This window comes from Thermobia domestica, chromosome 3, assembly GCF_964235325.1.
Source record: "Thermobia domestica chromosome 3, izTheDome1.hap1.1, whole genome shotgun sequence".
In the NCBI taxonomy this organism is placed as follows: domain Eukaryota; kingdom Metazoa; phylum Arthropoda; class Insecta; order Zygentoma; family Lepismatidae; genus Thermobia; species Thermobia domestica.
Window position 1 is genome coordinate 130,734,483 of NC_137456.1, and position 21,483 is coordinate 130,755,965.

Genomic DNA, 21,483 nt, shown 5'->3' on the forward strand with positions numbered 1-21,483 from the left:
TAATTTTCCAGCGTAAAATAAATGGTTTTATTGCTGAAGTTACTTCCGATACTTTGCGTTCATTACGGGAATTTCTCTAGCAGTAGCAAGACGGTTCTTTTCCGAAAATGAATTTAAAACAATTAACAAAGAGATAAATGTTTCAAAATGTATTAAATGAAATTAAATATCTTCCAGATCCGATGCTTTGTGCGTTCAATTGCGGGAATTTCCCGAGCACTTCTTTCACGACGGGTTTTCCCCGAAAATGCAGCTTTCTTTGCTGTGCATCGACACTTCCACTAGTACGGAACTTTAAATTTAGCACTTGAAGTAGTAGCGTTGCATAGTCCTCGAACTCCGAGCATTAAGCTTCTTAAATTTGACAAGAATTTTTACGCTATTGCTGGTGTTGATTCTACAGAATGCTTATTTGAAGAGTAGCAACTAATGACTGAACTAAACTACTGTTGTTGTAAACCAAATGTAACTGAAGAATATTTGTGTTACCATCAAATGTATGAAATAATACTAATAGTTTTACTAATGTATTTACATATTTACTGGTGATACAGGCACATATGGCCTTAAAATCGTCAAATGTCTGAGGGATAACGTTCCACGGCGTCGAGCACACTATTCACGGAAAATATTTTCTAAAATATAAAATTGCATAATTTACTTCAAATAGGCTACAAACACAATCCATACATTAATTTGTTCTATAGTTATCTCAAGCTAAGGCATGCGCGCCGACTACGTGGGTGCTTCGGGGCTCCGGCACCCACACAAATATTCTTGTGGGTGCGCCGTACCCCCAAGAATTTTAGTTTGGACCCGTTTTTGAACCCGTTTCTCTTGTGTTTAAGTCAGCCGTGTTATCGACTGAGATAGGGGAGTCCCAACTTATCCTTATAGTACCAGTATATTTTACTTTATCACAGCACAGCCCTTTAAGACAGTGTCCATAAAAGATTTTAACTAAAAATAAATCAATCAAATATCGAGAGTTCCCTGAAAACATATAAGCTAATACATCCCACCATTGATATGCACCCACATAAATTTTGGAAGTCGGCGCCGTAGAGCTAAGGTAAGCTTTTTATTTATTTATTTATTTATTTATTTATTTATTTATTCATTTATTTATTTATTGCATTTAGAACTTTATGAAGGTCTAACGTTGAATGTTGTTGTATACTTTAACATGAAAGCATCTAATTCGCCCAAGGAAAGTCCAAAATCTGATAAAAATCACTTTCAATGTGATCACCTTAGTTGTACCAATAATACACTAACAAAAAGCTCAAAAATCCAGATGAGTTTTAAAGTGGGTATTTTCAGGTGGGTCCAACCAGAAAAAACCCGGCGGGCCCACTTGGGCAAACCCTGCTTGACAACTGCAAAGCACTCTTACATTCAATTTCGTATTTTCATTATTTTCTTGAACATGTTTTCAGTTTCCTTTTTCTGCATCGGTAAGTATTTAAAATTTAAACTGCAAGGATCTTACCAACTTGGATAGCCTAAAACGTAAGATTTAATCCTACACCGAAGAGTGTCCTGCCTATGACATGGAATATCATTTAAAATTCGACAGATAGGAACACTAATTTTGGCCTTTGGCTTCTCGAGACTAATTATTTGTTTCAAACTTAGTCTATTCATTTTCGAACAGGAGGCATTTCATATGTAGTAGAACATGCCTCAAAGACCAGATGGTTAATTTCCTATTCTTTTTCTATGCTCTAACAACAAGACACTATGTCCCGAAAGCTAAAATTATTATTGCTTTAGTAGTATGTGGATATTCTCGAGAGAATCTTCCAAGTATAATCTTAGCGTCACATAATTTTTAAAAGTAAACGATCACGCTAATTAGGTATCGCTGCCTGTTTGTCTGATGCCAATAAGTGTCGCTAGAGTGTAGGCATTTTGCAGATTTAAAACTGTTGTGACGATTATTGAAACTTTTAAGTGGAAGATTACCAGAACTTCTATATTCCTTTCAAGTTATACTATGTGTGAAGTATATTGTGAGGTATGAAGCGAAAATTATACCATTGTTGCTCCATAACGGTTACGTGTACAAGGCTGAAGGCCACATCAACAGTAACAAATGAAATGAAATCTTCAAGTTTACGTTCCACGGTTATGCCAGCTGGGCTAAAGAAGACGGTGATACTGAGGAATGAAATGGTAGAATGAAGAAAGTAGGAGGAAACGGGAGAACCCCAAGAAAACCCACGTACACGGTATTTGTCCACCACAAGTCCCACTTGGCGCGAGCAGGGATGGAACCAAGGACCCCATGGACCAGAGGTGAACGCTCTACCACTGAGTCTTCGCGGTCCTCATATATAAAAAATAATGCCATGGAGATTTCATTACTTACATACACCTCAAAATAATAATAATAGTAATAAATTGGAATAAATAATAGTTGTGTAGCTGCACTTCACACACAGTATAATTTTAAAAGGGTATAGAAGTTAGTTTTTCAAGAAGACATAATTTCTCCAAAATTTGTTATTTCTTATACGAATTCAAAGTGTATATTGATACTGAATTTAAAAGCGTGTGCAGAACTTTTTGGATAACATGAATTAAGCCTCTACGATTCTCGAAAAAGGATTGTCGCTACCGTACCGAAATATCGGGAAGTTTTTCGGTTTCTAGGAATACAATTAGGCAAGTACTACAGTTACATAATCATCCTTGAAAGTTGTTGCTCTGGATAGTTATAAAAACGCAGTATTATCCGAAAAGCAATTACTGACGATATTTTTCCAGAGCAACAACTTTCAACAGTGATTATGTAAATAAAAATCAAATTCTACATCCAATGTTGGTGTTGAGAAAGGTCTTAGACAGACCGATATATGCACGAATATTTAGTATACTCAACACTGCATACAGAAGTACGTTATTGTTGATTCATTTAGTATGTATCCTATATCATTCATCAGCAAATACTGTAAGTAATTACAAATTCTTGCAGTATTAAGTAAGATAGATTCTAAAGTACATGTATAATGAAAGTAGAAAACAATAATTCTGTAAACGATGTACACTTGACTCTTTAAGCAGAAAACATCACATCTCTTTATACCAAATATAATTCGTTACTATACTCAGGAAAAGTTCATATTTTGGTCTTATTAGACTAAACATCTGGATCAACTAATTAACACTTACCTTTTATGTGCCCTGAGAAACCTAATCAAATGTTTATATTCTTGGTTTGATTTCGGCAACCATTTCCGTTGCCTTTGACGGCCAAACATTATACGAAGAGCTTCTGCTTCACAAATTATTTTACATGTTGTTTAACTTCATCCTTCCCCCCCCCCCCCCACACACACACACACAAAAAACACTAAAATCGCGAGTAACGTCTTAAATTATTTCGTTAATCACTAAGTAACCAATATAAAACAATCTTAAGACACTATATCCGCATGCCATATACAATTTAAAATATTTATTTCGCTTCATTTGCTTTTTTCTTGTCTAATCCATAGAAACATTGCTTCAAGTTATTACCTATGTACAAATCAGAAAAATTGTGTTGCCTGTACAATTTTAAGCTACAAAAGTTTGCATTTTCGAGTTAAGCTGTTTATAACTAATTCCAATTCTTGTCGAAGTTGTCTTCGTCCAGATTTTAAAGTTGGATGTTTTGTTCGTATGTAACAAGACTCGAACACGTTTATCTTTACTGGTAATGATGTTTTCTTACTAATTTGGGCCTCCTTTAAGTTATATTTAGTTATCCCTGGTGTCTTGATAATCCAGGACCCGCAGAACCTGAACTTCGCAGTCTTCTATACATATGCTCTTTTATTCTAGTTTCTAAATTACTATTAGTCATCGCAATGTAAGAACTGTCGCCTTGAACACCAGCTTGTTACAGTGTTATTCAAAAAAATAACCTTTGTAATCTCAAAAATGGTTTTCAGTATTTATTGGTAATTTGCAGCTATCTTGAAACCAAGATTTTTTCGCAATTTTTGTTGAGACTTAATGACAATTTACGCCAAAATGGAAAGAATGTCCAATTATCCTGAGACTTCGTGTCAACTTTATGAGTTTGAGTTATAATGTGTCAAAAGCTTTTTCTTTAATTTATCCAAAGTTTCCCTAAGATATCAATTCGCTTCTTCTAACTCAAATATGCTCTCTAGTTGATTTTTTGTATTTTTCTTAGTTGATACTAATTCACATATTCTTAAAAAGAAATTCAACCATAAATTATACTTAATCTTATAGAAATGAGCAGATTTCTTATATATGTAAAAATCTCACGAAGTTAGTTTCCTATATATATTTTAGACTGACAAGTAAGAAAACTGCTTCCAACTGCATAGGCGCGAGCCTGAATAGGCTTGGCCTGCTCCTTCTTATTTTTTCCTTAATCTTGCCCAAATAATATGAGCAAAGAAAGGTACCATCATGACGAATTTTGTTGTGCGTTTAACAGAGATTTGGAGTTCCTTTTTAACAAAAATTGAGCATGTTTGCACTCTGATTTTCTATCTAGAATTGCACAGAATGTTTGTTTTTTCAGTACGTTTTATGATGAAATATCTTAAAGACTATGTATAGAGTAAATTACTTTCAGAAATAAGAGTAACGTTATAAATATCGATGAAAGACACTTACTCTCTGTAACATATTCTGACAACAGAAAAATTAGCGAGGAACTTTTTGCCTATTACGGATATAATGTAGGGTACGAAATATGAAGAAAGATCTAAATTCTATTTTAAACAAACACAGGGTCGCTACTCATCCTGGTTCTAGAGCTACAGGTTTCTAACTATTAAACCTGACAAATATGTTCATGGGTTGTCGCGCTGAGAAGTGTATAATGTGCAAATGGAGTCGCAAAATATAAGTAAAGTTAATGGAGTTTGTAATATATAAAGAAATTGCAAATGTCACACCGCTTATTATTATTATTATTATTATGCGTTGTTAAAGAAGTATTAGTATTTTATAGGACTTAACCATAAGAAGCAAGGAAGGATTTTCCCATTATAAAATGTTTAACCGCCTGTCTACTAATTTATTACTAGTAGTTTATTTTATTACTGCTAGTTTATTTGTTGTATCTGTAATAAATACTGATTTTAACACCTAGAGTAAAGAATATACCAGAGATTCAAAAGAAAGAAATGTAACTGTATCTGGCATGTCAAAATAGTTGTTCACTAATCACAAAATTAAGGGTATTAAATGTTTTACATAAATTGGTTTCTCAAATAGAAAAACATGAATTTAAATTCTACATTAGCAAAAAAAAAAAAAAAAAAAAAAAAAAAAAAAAAAAAAAAAAAACTTGTTATGTATTTATAAAAGGATTGGAACGTAACTTAGATAGACTGGTAAATTTTACATTAATGATCATTTATTTATAAGTTGTGTGGTGTAACCAATCCTGAAAACGAATAGAAGCAGAAGATGTAGTGCAACGGTCATTTAAACTGTGTTTATATTTGTAGGTTAATGTTTTCGCGATTTTACGTGTATGTAGTTACAATTTAAAAAATTATATCATGTAGTCTACGGCCAACATAATAATCAAGAAGTTTCAGATAGTTCACAAAGAGGATATTTGTTTAACAAATACAGTAGTCACAAGATTCAAAAATAATCTTTATTATTCAGCACAAGGCAGCAGCAAAATTGGAATTATTGAGTTAAAAGGAACAACTTTGGAGGAAGCAATATTAAGGCCAATAGAAGCACAGAGCACAGTAAAAACGAGATAACTATATTTCTGGTATATTCAGCAGTCTATTAGATTCAATTACACTTTATTTTATTTTCATATTATGTATATATAGTATATAGGCAAATGCTTGACGTTCATCTCCATAGAAGACACAGATGCCAACCTTCGTTACTAACAGTCAATATGTTCGACATTTCAGTATGCGCAAACTTCCAAGTTTGAGTTGAATTTACGCTTTATCATTGACAGATTTAATCCCAAGCAAAAGAGATGACTCATAATTCTCAGGGGAAAAAAAGTGTTATTTTAAATAAAATCTGGAATTTCTTTTAGAAAAGTTATCGTAGAACAAAAATATGTAGACGCATACACATGCATTTTCGACCAATATGTCGAATGATAAAAGGTCACTTCATTTATTTCGTCATCGATCACTTGAATTTTTTTTAAAACGTTTCCATTATTTTGAAGACGTAACCGTGTTATACTAAAGATTGAAGTAAGATTTTACCATTCGATTTACTATGGTATGAAGAAAATTATTGTTGTATGTTTGTTCTTTTTCTTTCTTTTTCTTTTATTTTTTTTAATAAGACTATTTTTATGAATCATAGCATGTGTTTTCTTGGAGTTTAAGAATCATCACTATTGCTTGAGGGTGAAATAGGTCAAGTGGGTGAATTCATGCCCCTTCGACTTAAATCTTCCTTTCTCTTACAAATGACACTATTACTTTAATAAGATATTACCTATTTAATCTTTTTTGGTAAGAATCTCAAAATTCGTGCCTTCACTTTTAATAATCTTATATAAATTTGATACAAATACAGTTTTCTCAAGAGAAAAACATATTCTACCGATAAATTTGAATTAAAAAATAAGTAAATAAAATCCAACATTCCTGTTGTGATGACATTGTCTAATTGCACATTTCATTTGCAGAATGTTGGGGAACTGACTGTGCTGCATAATGCTACTGCTGGGTTTTTTGGTTCCTTTGTGTCGTCCTTTACACTTTGTCCAACAGAACTAGTGAAATGTAGGCTGCAAGCGATGAGAGAAATGCAAACTTTGTCACTAGGCCAACAAGTCCAACAAAAGGTGAGCGTATTATATTTCCTTGAATTAATAGTTAAACGTATAATCATCCAATTGCTTTGGGAATACATATAAATAAAGTGTGCGGGTAGCACGGAGTAAATCTAAAGTGATTTTTATACTTGTAGTCAGATCAAGGCCCCTTGCAATTACATTTTACAATTACTTGTTTTAAAATTTGATACACCAAGGATTATTGATGGGATAGTAAACCATTTTTATTTAACTTTGTTACCTGCCTATTGTGTTTCCTTAATACGCATATAAAACATATCAAGTAGAGTAAAAAGTATTGAGCCTTGTGCCCACGAGATGACGTTAGTGTCCCAAATCTCAGTATATGAATCGCAGCGAGTCAGGTCCAACGTCACTTGACAGCTGACAGTTCAACCTAGTATATGTACAAAAAGTGTTGGAATCTTGCGCCGTGATGATAAATGACCTTTCCGCAAAACTGCGCTACATCTTACAATTTTATTTCTTTTATTTCATAAAGGCGCAAATGCAGCGTAGGCTCGTGAAGAAATTTGTACTGTTTATGGGCAAGATACGGTATTAAAAGCAACAGCCAGAAGATTGTTCAGCCGTTTTCTTTCTATGTTCAAGATGCTCCTCGCGATGAACATAGCAAAAATGCGTGATATTTTGACAAAAGTCAAGCAGGACCGCCATATAAGCAGCCATGACACCACCAAATGATCTAAACATCCATCACCAAATACCATTAAACCATTTGGAGAAAACTGGTCACAGAAAGAAACTCAGCCACATGATCTGATTCAAAAACATTTACTTGATTGAATTTCTATCTGCGAATCTCTGCTGAAATGTAACGAAATGAAGCCATTTCTGAAGCGGTTGATCACTAGTGATAAAAAGTTGATAATGTGCGAGAATAATCTCCCTAGTCTGTGGCAAAGCCCATACTGACGTCCAGGAAGGTTATGTTATGCGTTTGGTGGGATTGGAAGAGCATCGTACATCATGAGCTGCTGCATCAAAGCAATAGACTCGGATCTGTACTGTTGACAGCGCAAGTGGACCTAGCAAATAATAAATAGAAAAATAAAAATGGCCGAAACTTGTCTTCAGAAAGGGTGTCATATACCACATCACAATGCTAAACTGCATACGTCCTTAACAACCCATCAGAAATTGAGATAACTTGGCTGGGAGGTTTTAATGCATTCGCCGTATAGCCCGCGACTAGTACCATCAGAGTATCATTTGTTTCGGTCTCTGCAGAATTCCCTGAATGGTGTTTAGTTAGTTTCAGAGATCTTTGATAACCACCTATCTCAATTTTTTGACCAGAAACCACAGAAGTTCTATAGCGACGGGAATATGGTGTTGCCGGAAAAATTGGAAGGACATCAAATAAAATTATGTATATCTGATTTTATAATGTTATTTTCAGATCACAATAAATTTATTCTCAATTTTGATATTCAAAGGCTCAATACTTTGTAGACCACCTGATATTATTCACAGTCTATTGTCTGTAATTTGTTTTACTGATTAGAAGCATTAGTCATGTATCAGAGGAGTTGCCAGCTTTATCGAAACACATGAAATGAAAATATAAATAGTGAAATATATAGTGAATTAATCGCAATAAAATGACAATTAGTTTTTTTCCTTAGTTTTAAATTTCCAAAGTCCATAGTTCTTAGTAATTTAATGTTGCATCTCTTTGAATATAAATTTTCTTGTGTCATACTTATTTGATTCATTTGTATATTGTTATTTCTATTCACAGACAAATTTTACGATTCCTGAAATTTATCTTTAATTGTCCTGATTACATTCCTCCTTTTGGATCCATAATCTGAAGTTCCTTTATACAACTTCTTTTCATTAGTTGTCTTAACTGTGTTTTTCCCCCCGTTTTTTTAAAGCACACATATTAGTCAAAATAATTCACATTGTGCAAGGTACTCATTGAATGCGTAGTGTCGGATCACAGTTTGATAATGTTCTTGACTACTACAAGCTTTACATGAAATCATATTATGTTGTGATATATTCTAGAACCTCCTTGCATCATATTCTCAATCCATTCTTTTTATATAAATCCAAGTGTAGCTTTAGAACCCTTACGGATTCTGGGAATTTTTGATATAGCTTAATAAAACTTGTTTCTGTCTCCTGAAAAGTATGCCCAGCCACTCATACGTGGTAGTACTACTTCCCTTAAATTTGCGTACACACCGATCATCTCACTATCAAAATAAATGTGCAGTTTCTCGTGTTTCAGACATCAGACTAAAGTTCTCTAAATAGCATTCAATAAAAAGGGTGATCATAATTCAATGATTGGTGTGTGCATATGTATCATTATCATCATAGTCAACCATTGTCAGTCCACTGCTGGATAAAAGTCTCCCAAACTCTTGTGCAACATCTATCTTGGGCAGTATTTTTTCTTGTTATTCCGCAGTGCTTCTTGATCTCGCCACACCACTTTGAATGAGACAAAGGGTACGGATTGTTAATACAGAACCGTTTGGGTTATATGTTTTTTTGCAGAAGTTTTGTCATGTTACACTTGATCATTCCACCAATTACGTCACTATTATTACTTGCATTTGTTACATAGCCTAAGCTGTACGTTAAAATTTAATAACTTTTGAATATTGACTATTTCTAATTTGTTTATATATATATCTTCTTATTTTCCTGAACAGGTAGAATTTGTTTATGTCTTATTATCATTTTCTTGAACAGGTAGACATTAGCACTTCTGTGCTTGTAAAAAAAATATTTCGAGAAGAAGGTGTTCCTGGTTTCTTTCGTGGGTTAACTTCGACCATGGCACGTGAAATGCCTGGATACTTTTTTTTCTTCGGAGGCTATGAACTCAGCAGAACGCTTATGACGCCGCCTGGTAAAAAGAAGGACGAAATTGGTAACTATAACATTCGTATAACATACTGAAATAAATTTAAAATTATGAGAGTATAAATTTATTAAAATTATGAGAGTGCGGTAGTTTAAGCGGACTCGAACAGAGTTGAAGTGAATTATGATTAGACGAGTCGATAGGGCTTGTGAAGATGATTAACAAGTAAAAGGGAAATCAACCTATCGAAGTTTCTACTATTATTATTATTATTATTATTATTATTATTATTATTATTATTATTATTATTATTATTATTATTATTATTATTATTATTATTATTATATGATGTTGTTGTTGTTGTTGTTGTGGTGGTGGTGGTCGTCGTCATCATCAGTATGTCTAAGTTTAGTGACAAGAAGATTTTTACTTTGCACAGTTTTGAAATTCTTTTTATGGTTTAAATACTTTTTGAAGTGTGACTAGGCTGACGATGAAGACGATGTTCTTCGAAAGTACTTCCTACAGATAAGGTTTGCTTCTTGCGGTGACTAGTAGCCTTTTAGTTACATTATTTCTAATCATTATCACCGCTCGCAATATAATGATGATTATTAGCAACTTGGAGGAGACGTTGATAGCATCAGCTATATTGTGATTCTTGCTGATTTCTTAATTGGAGAAGGTCTCTAGGGAATCGACAGCATTATTTGACACTGTCAGAGAAGGATATCCAGATTACAAGAGTGCATTCGTTAACTCGTAAGACATTTCAGTGACTTAAATACTTCGGACTATTTCAATATATTTTCGCTAATGATCCGGTTTGATACCGTCACCTAAGCAACAGTATAGCTTGTTAAGATCAGAAAAGGCATGTCTTCAAAATTATCATTGTGTCAAAAAGTCTTGTGCTAACAACTTATTTCGTTCTTGCAAATCATATAAAGGAGTGCATTTGTGTGATAATTACTTTGTTTAAATAAAATTGCCGTCTTATTTGGATTATTATTAGACTTCTAAACTATGCTATGCACAAATGTCAGAAGTTTATAGAACGGCTTTGTCCGTTTGTCGATAGGTATCAGCAAAAACGGTAAAAGATGTCGAGATGCAGGTTTCATCTCCCTTAACTCTAATCAAACTGGAGGTGGTTCAAATCAGTCTTTTTCGGTTTCAACGTTTATCGTCATATAACGAAAACGGTAATAGATAGCGAGAAGCGCTTTTTTCTTTTCTTCTTTTTTTGCAAACGATTCAGCGTCTTAAAGCAGCGTACCATGCGTATTCCGAACATTCTACCAAAACCGGAAGTGATTCAAATTTAATGTTATTTCCGGTTTCAATACTGATCTCCACAGAACGTAAATGGTAAGAGGTATCGAGATGCAGTTTTCTGCAAATCGAATCAGCGTCCTAGGAATAGGTTCTATCTTCTCCATTAACCGAGTATTCAAATCGGAAGTGGTTCAAAACAACCATTTCCAGTTTCAACATTTATCGGCATACAGCAAAATGGTAATAGATAGCGACAAGTGGTTTTCTGTAAACGATCAGGGCCTGAAGAAAACATAATATAAGAACCCACAACTCTCTACCAAAACCGCAAATGGTTGAAATTTACTACTACTTCTGGTTTCAATACTGGTTTCTGTAGATCAAACACTGTAAGAGATATCGAGATGTAGTTTTCTGCAGTTGATTCTTCGTTCCAAGATTAGGTTTCATCTTCTTTAACCCTCTATTCAAACCTAAAGTTTAAAATTAACCATTTTCGGTTTTAACATTTATCACCATAGAGCAAACGTGCTATTAGATTGCGAGAAGCGGTTTTCCGCAAACTATTCAAGATATTGAGAAAACATGCCATCACAACCCGCAACTCTATCAAAACTGGAAATGGTTGAAATTTGCTACAGCTTCCAGTTTCAATACCGATTTCCATAGAGCAAAAACGGTAAGAGATATCGAGATGCAGTATTTTGCAATCGATTCAGCTTCCCAACAGTAGGTTCTATCTCTTCCGTTAACTATCTATTCAATCCGGAATGGTTCAAATTGATGATTTCCAGTTTCAACCTTTATCAGCATAGAACAAAAACAGTAAGGTATAGCGAGTAATGGCTTTTTGATACGGATTCAGCGTCCGAGGAACAGGTTCTATCTTTGATCTTTATTAATGTATTGCATCTAGTAGATGTAGTACAGCTACTTCAGTACTATATAGGCCTACTATAGTACATGTACAATTTCAAGTTTCAGTATTGAATTCCCATAGTTTGAAAGTCGTGTTTGGTAGTTTCACACTGTAAAACGAAACTCGCTTGTTATTAACTACATTGTTTTATACGTTTGTTTAGTTTCAAAATGAGTGACCCCGCTGACGCTATCGGATTGGTGCGAGCTGTCCAGGGATCGATTCCCGGTAGGAACACTCGGTCGTAAAGGTATAAAAGCATTTTCAGGCTAGCCGTCCTTAGTCAGGTTTTCCTAATTCACATAGACAAATGATGGAATGATACCTAACACAATGGCTCAAATCGATTCCTTCCTGCCCCATTTTCCCGGGTAGTGTAATCACCGAGGAACATCATCCCTCATACGTAACGGGCTAAATGACCGTAGATGCCGAAAAGTTCAGAAATATAATTTCTGATTTCTAAGTTGTAAAATGTTTCAATAATTGAGGAGTTCGGGGGAAAACAACGATAAACATCATTTTAAAACCAATTGAGTTAGTTACAGAAAAACAGTGATAACACTTATGTGAGCTGAATTGTCGAAAGAGTTCAAGTTTGAAACGACAGCATATTCAGTATGCTATTTTCTCTATCTTGAATTGTGTCCGCAATTCAGCTGACATGAGTGTTATTATTGTTTTTCTGTAACTAACTCACTTGGTTTTAAAATGAGGGTTATCATTGTTTTACCCCGAACTCTTCAATTAAATGGAATTTAATAAGATTTAATACTTTTGCTTTGTAAAAAGTGCTGTTATGATCTATGATAAGAAGTTGCACGGTATATCTTCCTTAATTTCGAAATTATAACTACAAAACCTTGAAGAAAAAAGTTTTTAACGTTTAATTACGATCCTGAGTGATTGAAGTTTTGTAAAATTTCATTTTTAGATAATTAATCTCTTAACACATCCACCTCAGTTGACTCACCAACTCTCTCCGGATTCGGGCTAGTCGTTGAGCGATCATCTTACGATCTGCTTCGGCGTACGTCACTGATACAGATTATGTTTGATGAAATAATTTGACGATCGGAGGTTTGTTTCCAGGTCGTGACCAGTTGTAATTAACTTCATCATATCCGAATGTTCCTCAGAGTCCACTTTTTATTTCCGAGACGCACGTCAAAAAAAGCCGATAATTTTTACGTGATGTTGGCACCACTGATGAAGTTGACCATGCGCAGGAGCATGTCCTAGAATCGTCTGAGTGAATTGCGTACGTGCGAATAGCAGTAACGTGAAATGGCTTGCCGTAATACAAAATTCCGCCAAATTTGAAGCGAGATACGATTTCTGAACGCCAAAGGACAGAATGTAGCTGGCATCTATCGGGAATTGTGTGCTAATGATGATGAACGTAGCGGAAGATCTAGTGTTCAGACGGACAATCTGGTGGAACGCGTTAACGAGAAAGTATGATCAGTTGCCACTTCACAATAACTGAGCTCGCCAAAGAGTTTCCAGAAATGTGTGAGAAAACAGTGCATCAAATTGTGACTGACAAGATGAGTTATCACAAACTGCGTGCGAGGTGAGTACAAAAATGCTGACACGCTCACAAAGAATGACAGTTGCACCTGATAGTTTAGCCTGCTAGGAGAGGATGGGAATGGCCTCTTTTCTCACATAGTGACGACGGATGAAACCTGGATATCGTACGCTACTGGGAAGTCGAAGCAGCCGTTAATTCTATGGGGTACTCTGGTTCTCCTAAAGCGAAGAAATTCAAACACAACCAGCTCAACAAATCATGGAAACTGTGTTTTGGGATCAAAAGGTTGTGATTCTTGTAGAATTTTTGGAACCAGGACAATTACCACAGGTGCGTATGTCAAATACTGAATAATCTACGATATGCCATCCAAAATCGGCAGAGAGGAATGCTACGGTCTGGAATTATTTTCATTCATGACAGCACCCGCCCACACGCAGCTGCTCGTGCAATTGAGACAATTCAAAGATTTCGATGGAAACTATTCAGTCATCCCTCTTACAGCTCCGACCTTGTCCTGGTTCCAATGGCTTGTATCAAAGTGTTTCAACAACAGTGAAGTGCTCAAGACATCAGTTCTGAACTGACTGTACTTTCAGGAGACATGTTTTTATACAGAGGGTATACAGAAGCTTGTACCGTGCTACCAGAAATGTTCACGGTGACTACGTCGAAAAATAGTCAAGGCATGTACTTGTATATAAGCCACAAAAAATTTTCTTTTCTCATTTTCTTGGTTTTTAAAAATACCAGCGGTTTTTTAATTTTTTAAAATTTATTTGTTTTCGTGCCATGCGCCTCGTTTACAGTACTTCCATCAGTTTAGTTTCATTCATCAACTGTCTCCTTTCACCCACAAGATATAATAGTGTGAATCGTTAAAAGATTTCATTCTATTTTAGAATTTAAGATGATTGATTCTTTTTATTAAATAAGAAATGAAACTGAATAGTTTTCAACATAACGATTTTAAATAAATCAATGCACTTTCAAGGAGAACGTAAGGAGGATTATAAAGGAGAACTGTTTGGGTGTATAGTATAATACGAGGGCTATCCAGAAAGTAGATTACGTTTTGGAATAAAAAATCAACAAAGTATAGGAAACAAATTTTATTATATACAGATGAAAGCCACACACAAATACTACTTTTCGACATAGTCACCATTCAAATTAAGGCATTTATCGTAGCGATGTACGAGCTTGGAAATTCCTTCGTCGAAAAATTCGGCCGCCTGCGACTTCAACCACTTCGTTACCTCTTCTTGCAGCTGTTCGTCGTCATCAAAACGCTGCATAGCCAGCCACTTCTTCATTGCTGGGAATAGGTGGAAGTCGCTCGGTGCCAGGTCGGGACTGTACGGCGGATGAGGAAACAACTCCCACTGAAAAGATTCAAGAACTTCACGCGTGACATTTGCCGTGTGGGGCCGGGCGTTGTCGTGAATCAACAAGATCTTAGAGCTCAACATTCCTCTGCGCTTGTTTTGAATTGCTCTTCTGAGGTTTTGCAGAGTTTGGCAATACCTTTGAGCGTTTATTGTAGTGCCTCTTTCCAGGAAGTCCACCAAAATCACACCTTTTCTGTCCCAAAAAACAGTCGCCATCATCTTCCTTGCCGACATTGTTTGCATGCATTTCTTGGGTTTTTGGGGAGAACCTGTGTGCCCCCACTGCATTGATTGCAATTTCGTTTCACAGTTCACGTGTTTCACCCATGTTTCGTCACCAGTAACGATGCGATCGAGTAAAGAGTCACCATCCTTATTGTAGGCGTCCAAAAAGTGCAACGCTGCAGCCATTCGCTGATTTTTGTGGTCCTCTGTCAAGATTTTTGGAATCCATCTTGCACAAAACTTGTGGTAACCAAGCTTTTCGCTGATGATTTCGTGCAACAAACTTCGCGAAATTTGTGGAAAACTCAAAGAAAGTTCCGTTATTGTGAACTTTCAATTTTCACGGACTTTAACATCGACTTTTTCGACAAGTTCGGCAGTCACTTTGCTGGGTCTCCCACTTCGATCTTCGTCGTGAACATTGGTTCGGCCATTTTTAAATCTTATGACCCACTGTCGCACTCCACCTTCAGTGATAATGTTGTCCCCATACACTTCACACAGCTGCCGATAGATTTCTATCGGTTTACAGTTTTTTGCTGTCAGAAACCTTATTACTGCACGCACCTCGCAGCTCGCGGGATTTTCAATTAACGCAGACATTTCAAACCGTCACAGTATCTTAACGGAGCACAGCACGAACCTCTCACTAGCACGGCTAGATGCCGACTGAGCTGCGCAACGCTCTGACCCCAAGATGGCCGCGCTAGCCCCGCCCCTAGCGGACACAGACGAAAACGTAATCTACTTTCTGGATAGCCCTCGTATATATTTTAGAGATTGATCCTAAATGCCAATTTGGACTTTTCAGGAGATTTTTCTATATGATTGACATTCTATTACCAGAACTGAAAGATAATCAAATCGATGTTCGGTTTTTTCTTTTCCCTTTCTGATAAGAGTTTTGTAAACTTTCTTCAATGTTGTTTGAGATTTTTAAATATATACAAATATACGGCGGACCACTTATCTTAATACGCCCCTGTAACTTTGAAAGTAATAGACAAAGAACGTTCAAATTTTTTGAACTTACATATATCGGCAGGGGAACGTTGTTTGACACGGCGATACCACTAAGTTAATAGTGTTGCCAACGCAACATAGTTATGTTTTTTCAAATAGCACTAGTCAGGTTATTATACATTTAAGATATACATGTTAAACGAAAGCTCCAGTATCAGGTTATTCAGTGTTGCAAATTGAGGATGCTACAGCATCACAAATATCCAAATTTTGGTGATCTTTACAGCAGTAATACTCAAATAAAACAAACGGGTCAATGCACATCTAAAGTACTTTAGTGCCTAACTCTATGATTATGATAATGATGGGTTTCGAATGAATAGAAACAAAGTTATAAGGATTTGAAAATTTCCTTTCTTTCTAAAAGCCTTTATTTCGAAAAACTGCTTACATAAGTACCTCATCCAACCACAAATAGTTTTCAATAAAAGTAAATATCATAATGCCGTTTACAACAATTTTGCTATGTCAAACTATTCTGGAGACAGTAAACACTAGTAAAATTTGCAAAACTGCTCAAAATTATGCTTTAATAACATCTGCCTAAAACTGCTGTTGGGAAGTTACACAAGCAAAGAAAACAAAACCATTAAAAAAAAAAAAAAAAAAAAAAAAAACTCACATAAGCAAAATAGCAATTTTTACAATTTTTATCATATCTCTAGAACGGTTTTAGATATCAAATTCCTGTAAACGGCATTACGATCTTTATGTCTGTTCAAAACCAACTGCGTAATTGGTTGTGATACTTATCTAAGCATTTTTTGTTTCAAATAAAGTACTTTGAACAAAGTCAAATTTTCAGTCCCTTGTAACTTAGTTTCTATTGTTCGAAACACTTTATATGATTGATGACCATAGTATTCAACAATAAGATATTTTTGATATACGTTGCCCCATCCATCTCATTTGCATTATTACTGTTGTAGAACCCACCAAAATGCTGTTTTTCGATGTTTATGATACTGTAGTGTCCTTAACTGCACTACTGCATAACGAGTGTACTATTGTAAGTTTTTTTTTTTTTTTTTTTTTTTAACATATAGATTTTACAACGATACGTTGTATATACTTATATTTTTGGGGCAATGAGTATTTCTTTATATGTACTAACCCAGGTTATTTCGAAGAAGAAGTTAGTTACAAATATATAATTGTCAAGTACACAAAAAGATATTCATATGTTAAAAAATAATGAGATTGTCAATATCCGGTTGGCAGGCAACCAGATAAATAATATATAAATAAAAAAATGGAATCAAATAGAAACGAAGTGTGAGTATTATTTAATGTGGCTCAGTAAATAAAGAACCTGATTTTATCGTTGTAAATGGTACAAGAAACCCGGGAATTGAGAAGGAGCGTTTTTGAAGTTTAGTAAAAAACGACCAAAATTGAGCCAGATATCAATTATATTTGTTTAAGAAGCGGCCGAGTTATATATCGGAGCAGAATGAGTGACATAGATGGTGAAACGATGGACAGCCAAACAATAAATTCATCCAATATGTTGGAAATTTTGAAGGAAATGTCCCGACAACAAACAGAACAAATTGCTAAATTGAACCAGCAGTTAGAAAAGCAAGCCCAACATGTTGATAAGCGCCTAGAGCAGCAGATACAACAAATGGATAAGGTAATAAGCAAGATAGGGCAGAGACTCCCTGAATCTTTAGGCAATATCGAAACCAAGGAAAAGGTAAACTGCGAATCTACATGGGTAGAATTTGCGAAGTCTTCACGGAAACACACTGCCGTGTTGATTGGAACAGACTATCCCAACTTTTCCTTTTAGTCGCATACTTTTGATTGCCTCATGGATGCAAGTTGTAATGATTTCGGTATGCATCAAAGTGTGAAAAGGTACAATCGTTTTCGTCTGGTGAATGCTATTGATTACTTGAACTCCCAGTATCATGTTGAGTATCTATCATGTCTCAATATTAATCTTAAACATGAAGTAATGGTAATGGAATCATTTAATGGCATGTACATGACAGTACCTCATGTGGCAAAAGGAAAATTGAATCCAGTATTTGTGAAATTCTGGAAGAAAACGTGTGTTTCTGACTACCCGATTGAGTTGAATCAGTTGGACTGTGCATTTAGTGACAAGACTAATATGATAATATTGAGCAATCCAACGATATCCTTACGGAACATGACACAGTGCGTTGATGTCAGTCATCTAAGCATGACAGTGAGAGATTTTAAAAATCCTTCAATGTTACAGTATAATGGCATCATGAGCCAAGCTAACATTGATCGAAACCAAATTCATGTGCGATGGAAGAGTGATCCCAATGTGCAGGAAGATGTTAAATACATGTGTACTGGTGATACAGCTGAACCTAACCCCAGAAGAAATAAAACCTGTGGAAGGACAAAGTACCGATATGGAAAGAAGAGGTACAGATATGTTAGGAGACATGACATCTTGTCACCATTAAAACGAAGAAGAACTAAACCTAATTTTACCGGTAAAGTAACCAAGCCTAATCCTAGTGATAATGATTGTGTATCCGAACCTAATTTTGTCGATAACAGGATGCAACTTAATTATAGCAAAAATAATACGATTTATCAGAAACGTTGCGCAGATGGCAGGAACTATGATAAGAAAAGTAAGAAACGTAGAACTAAGGAGGTAACTAACGTGCAATGCTGTGTTTCTGTTTGTAACTATCAGTGTACCATGACTGAATTTATTGGATATGTAACTTAGATTGGAGTTGCGGCGTCTAAAGGGACCGTACTCAATTGATTTTGCTTTAAATAACGTTATGACTTTGTTGTTCGTACTTTATTTGAGTTCTATAAAGTTAATGTAAATGATACATAAGAGATAGCATTTTGCTTCAAAAGGATAAAACTAAGAGTTGTGGAAATGTATAACGCATAATGCTATGTTTTAATTTAAGACATCGAATCTTTAAATTTTTATTTAAGATGACAATTTCTTTATTCATGTTATATATATTTTAAATGCAATAATAATCGCTTTATTTGAGTTCCATGTTACGGGAATACATTTGAAAGTATTTTCGTAATGCGAAAATATATATTGAAGTTAATTCTTATGTTATGTCCTGATTATTATCGATATTTCAATCTCAATTTATATTTTGTTTAATTATATGTTATATTTGATCATTTTGGCGTTCAAAGAACGACTATATGAATATCACATACATCTTTTTCAAAACCTTCTTCATGATGCCCAAGTAAATGATTATTAAATTGTAACAAAGCATGTAATGGCCCCGAAAAGGAATCAAACAAATTGTAAAAGCTTTTTAATGAACCCGAAAAAGGTCTTTAATAACTTCTTAATCTAATTTCGAATGCACCTCATCGTCGATGAAATGTATAAATATATGAAGATGATAATAAGGTTTAAAATAAATATGATAAATAAATATGATAATGATACTGTTATAAAATTAAATACGATATATATATATATATATATGTATAATTATATGAATTGTATTTTTTTATATACGAGGTGCACTTGAAAACTCGAATGATCCATATGTATATAAACGGTCCAGAATTCTTTTCCTTTTTATGAAAGTTAATGAATAAAAAAAGGAAATTCCGTTCGGGCGTCATTATATACAACGATACGTTGTATATACTTATATTTTTGGGGCAATGAGTATTTCTTTATATGTATTAACCCAGGTTATTTCGAAGAAGTTAGTTACAAATATATAATTGTCAAGTACACAAAAAGATATTCATATGTCAAAAAATAATAAGATTGTCAATATCCGGTTGGCAGGCAACCAGATAAATAATATATAAATAAAAAAATGGAATCAAATAGAAACGAAGTGTGAGTATTATTTAATGTGGCTCAGTATTAAAGAACCAGTGCCCTGATTCATCGTTGTAATTTGAAGTACGTAATAACCTGAGGTAGTGCCATTGAAAAATACATCTTTATCTTACAATATATCTTTAAATGCAGCACTGTTAAAATGGTTGTATTGCAGGGTATATCAATGTTCTTCTCTCGATATTTGCACGGTATCAAATTGTAGTGTTTTACATCTACTTCAACAGTTACAAGGTCGTATCATTAACTTTATAAATAAAACCATCTTCTTTCCTTTAATAAATAATTAGTAGTTTTAGTGTAAAGAGTGCTTTTAGACTTCCAAACCACGCTAGTTTTGGATGACTTATAGAACGACTATGTCTGTCCGTCTATCGACAGGTATCAGAGCACAGACGGTAAAAAACATCGAGACGCAGTTTTTTGCAATCGATTTAGCGTCCCAAGAATATGTAAATTTTCTCCGTTAATCTTCTACTCAGACCGGAAGTGGTTCAAACTAGCCATTTCCGGTTTCGACGTTTATCGCCATAAAACGAGAACGGCAACAGATAGCGAGAAGCGCCTCAAGGCAACATATCATGATTATTCAAAACACTCTACCAAAACCAGAACTGATTCAAATTTACTATCGTTTTTGGTTTCAGTACTAATTTCCACAGTGCGAAAACAGTAAGAGGTATCGAGATCCTGGTGTTAAAATCGATCAGAATGGTTTTATCTAGGGATGGCGGAATTTTTATTTTCATTTATTGCCATAGAACAAAAATAGGAAGTAGACGTAATGGCTTTTGATATGGTTCAGCGTCCAGGAACAGATTCTATCTTTAATTTTATTACTCGACTGTAACGAGTATGTATCACGTCAAGTTTGAGTATTGAATTTGCTTAGTTTGGAAGTCTACAATAGTTTCACACTGAAGCGAAACTCACTTGTTGAAATAAGTAGTTCAAAGAGTACTAACGTAAAAAGAGTTTCTTTTGCTTTAATGATGCACATAACTTTTTTTTTAAGGTGCCGTAAAGACAATCATAGCCGGTGGAATTGGAGGAATGGCCTTTTGGATGTCAGTATTCCCTGCAGATGTTGTGAAATCAAGAATTCAGGTGGCAGGTTCCAAGGATTCTATGATCACAGTTGCATTTCGAATTTTCAAGAATGAAGGTACGTTCAGTTTTGTTCGACTTTGAGGATCGCAGCAGTTTCTGACCTTCCTCCAGATTCTGTTATGTGATCCAAGGTAGGATTAAAATGATCAAATCAAGTTGCCAAGATATTCGTAACATAAAGTTTTGTATAAGTAAGCCCATTTATTTAAATTTAAAATACTTAAAATCGTACATACAAAGTAAAGGGCAAGGATTCCGACTAGTAGTATTAAATTTTGTATTGAAATAGGAAACGTAGTTGAATTTTTTACTGCCAGGAAATGTTAGTATTATAATTCTAGAGAACGTAGTTGCAAGTACAGTCACGAAAGAAAGTATTCTTCAGTTGACACAATTTCTTATCCTAGTAACTCAACAATAAATTAACCTATTAGAGTACCGACTTCGGCAAGCTATCAAGTTATAACCATCGTAAAGATAGCAACAAAAAGATCCAA

General features: G+C 34.8%; 1 protein-coding gene across 4 annotated transcripts in view; it reads left to right on the plus strand.

Annotated features, from left to right (window-relative positions):
- The window catches only part of LOC145680739 (mitochondrial ornithine transporter 1-like), a 102,436-nt gene that overhangs the window by 76,079 nt on the left and 4,874 nt on the right, over nucleotides 1-21,483 (plus strand). For all 4 annotated transcript variants that reach the window (XM_081751700.1, XM_081751701.1, XM_081751699.1 and 1 more), the window contains exons 4-6: nucleotides 6,662-6,820; nucleotides 9,545-9,725; nucleotides 20,892-21,041. In XM_081751700.1, the coding sequence (XP_081607826.1) occupies nucleotides 6,662-6,820; nucleotides 9,545-9,725; nucleotides 20,892-21,041 (490 nt within the window). The remainder of the gene's footprint in view (nucleotides 1-6,661; nucleotides 6,821-9,544; nucleotides 9,726-20,891; nucleotides 21,042-21,483) is intronic.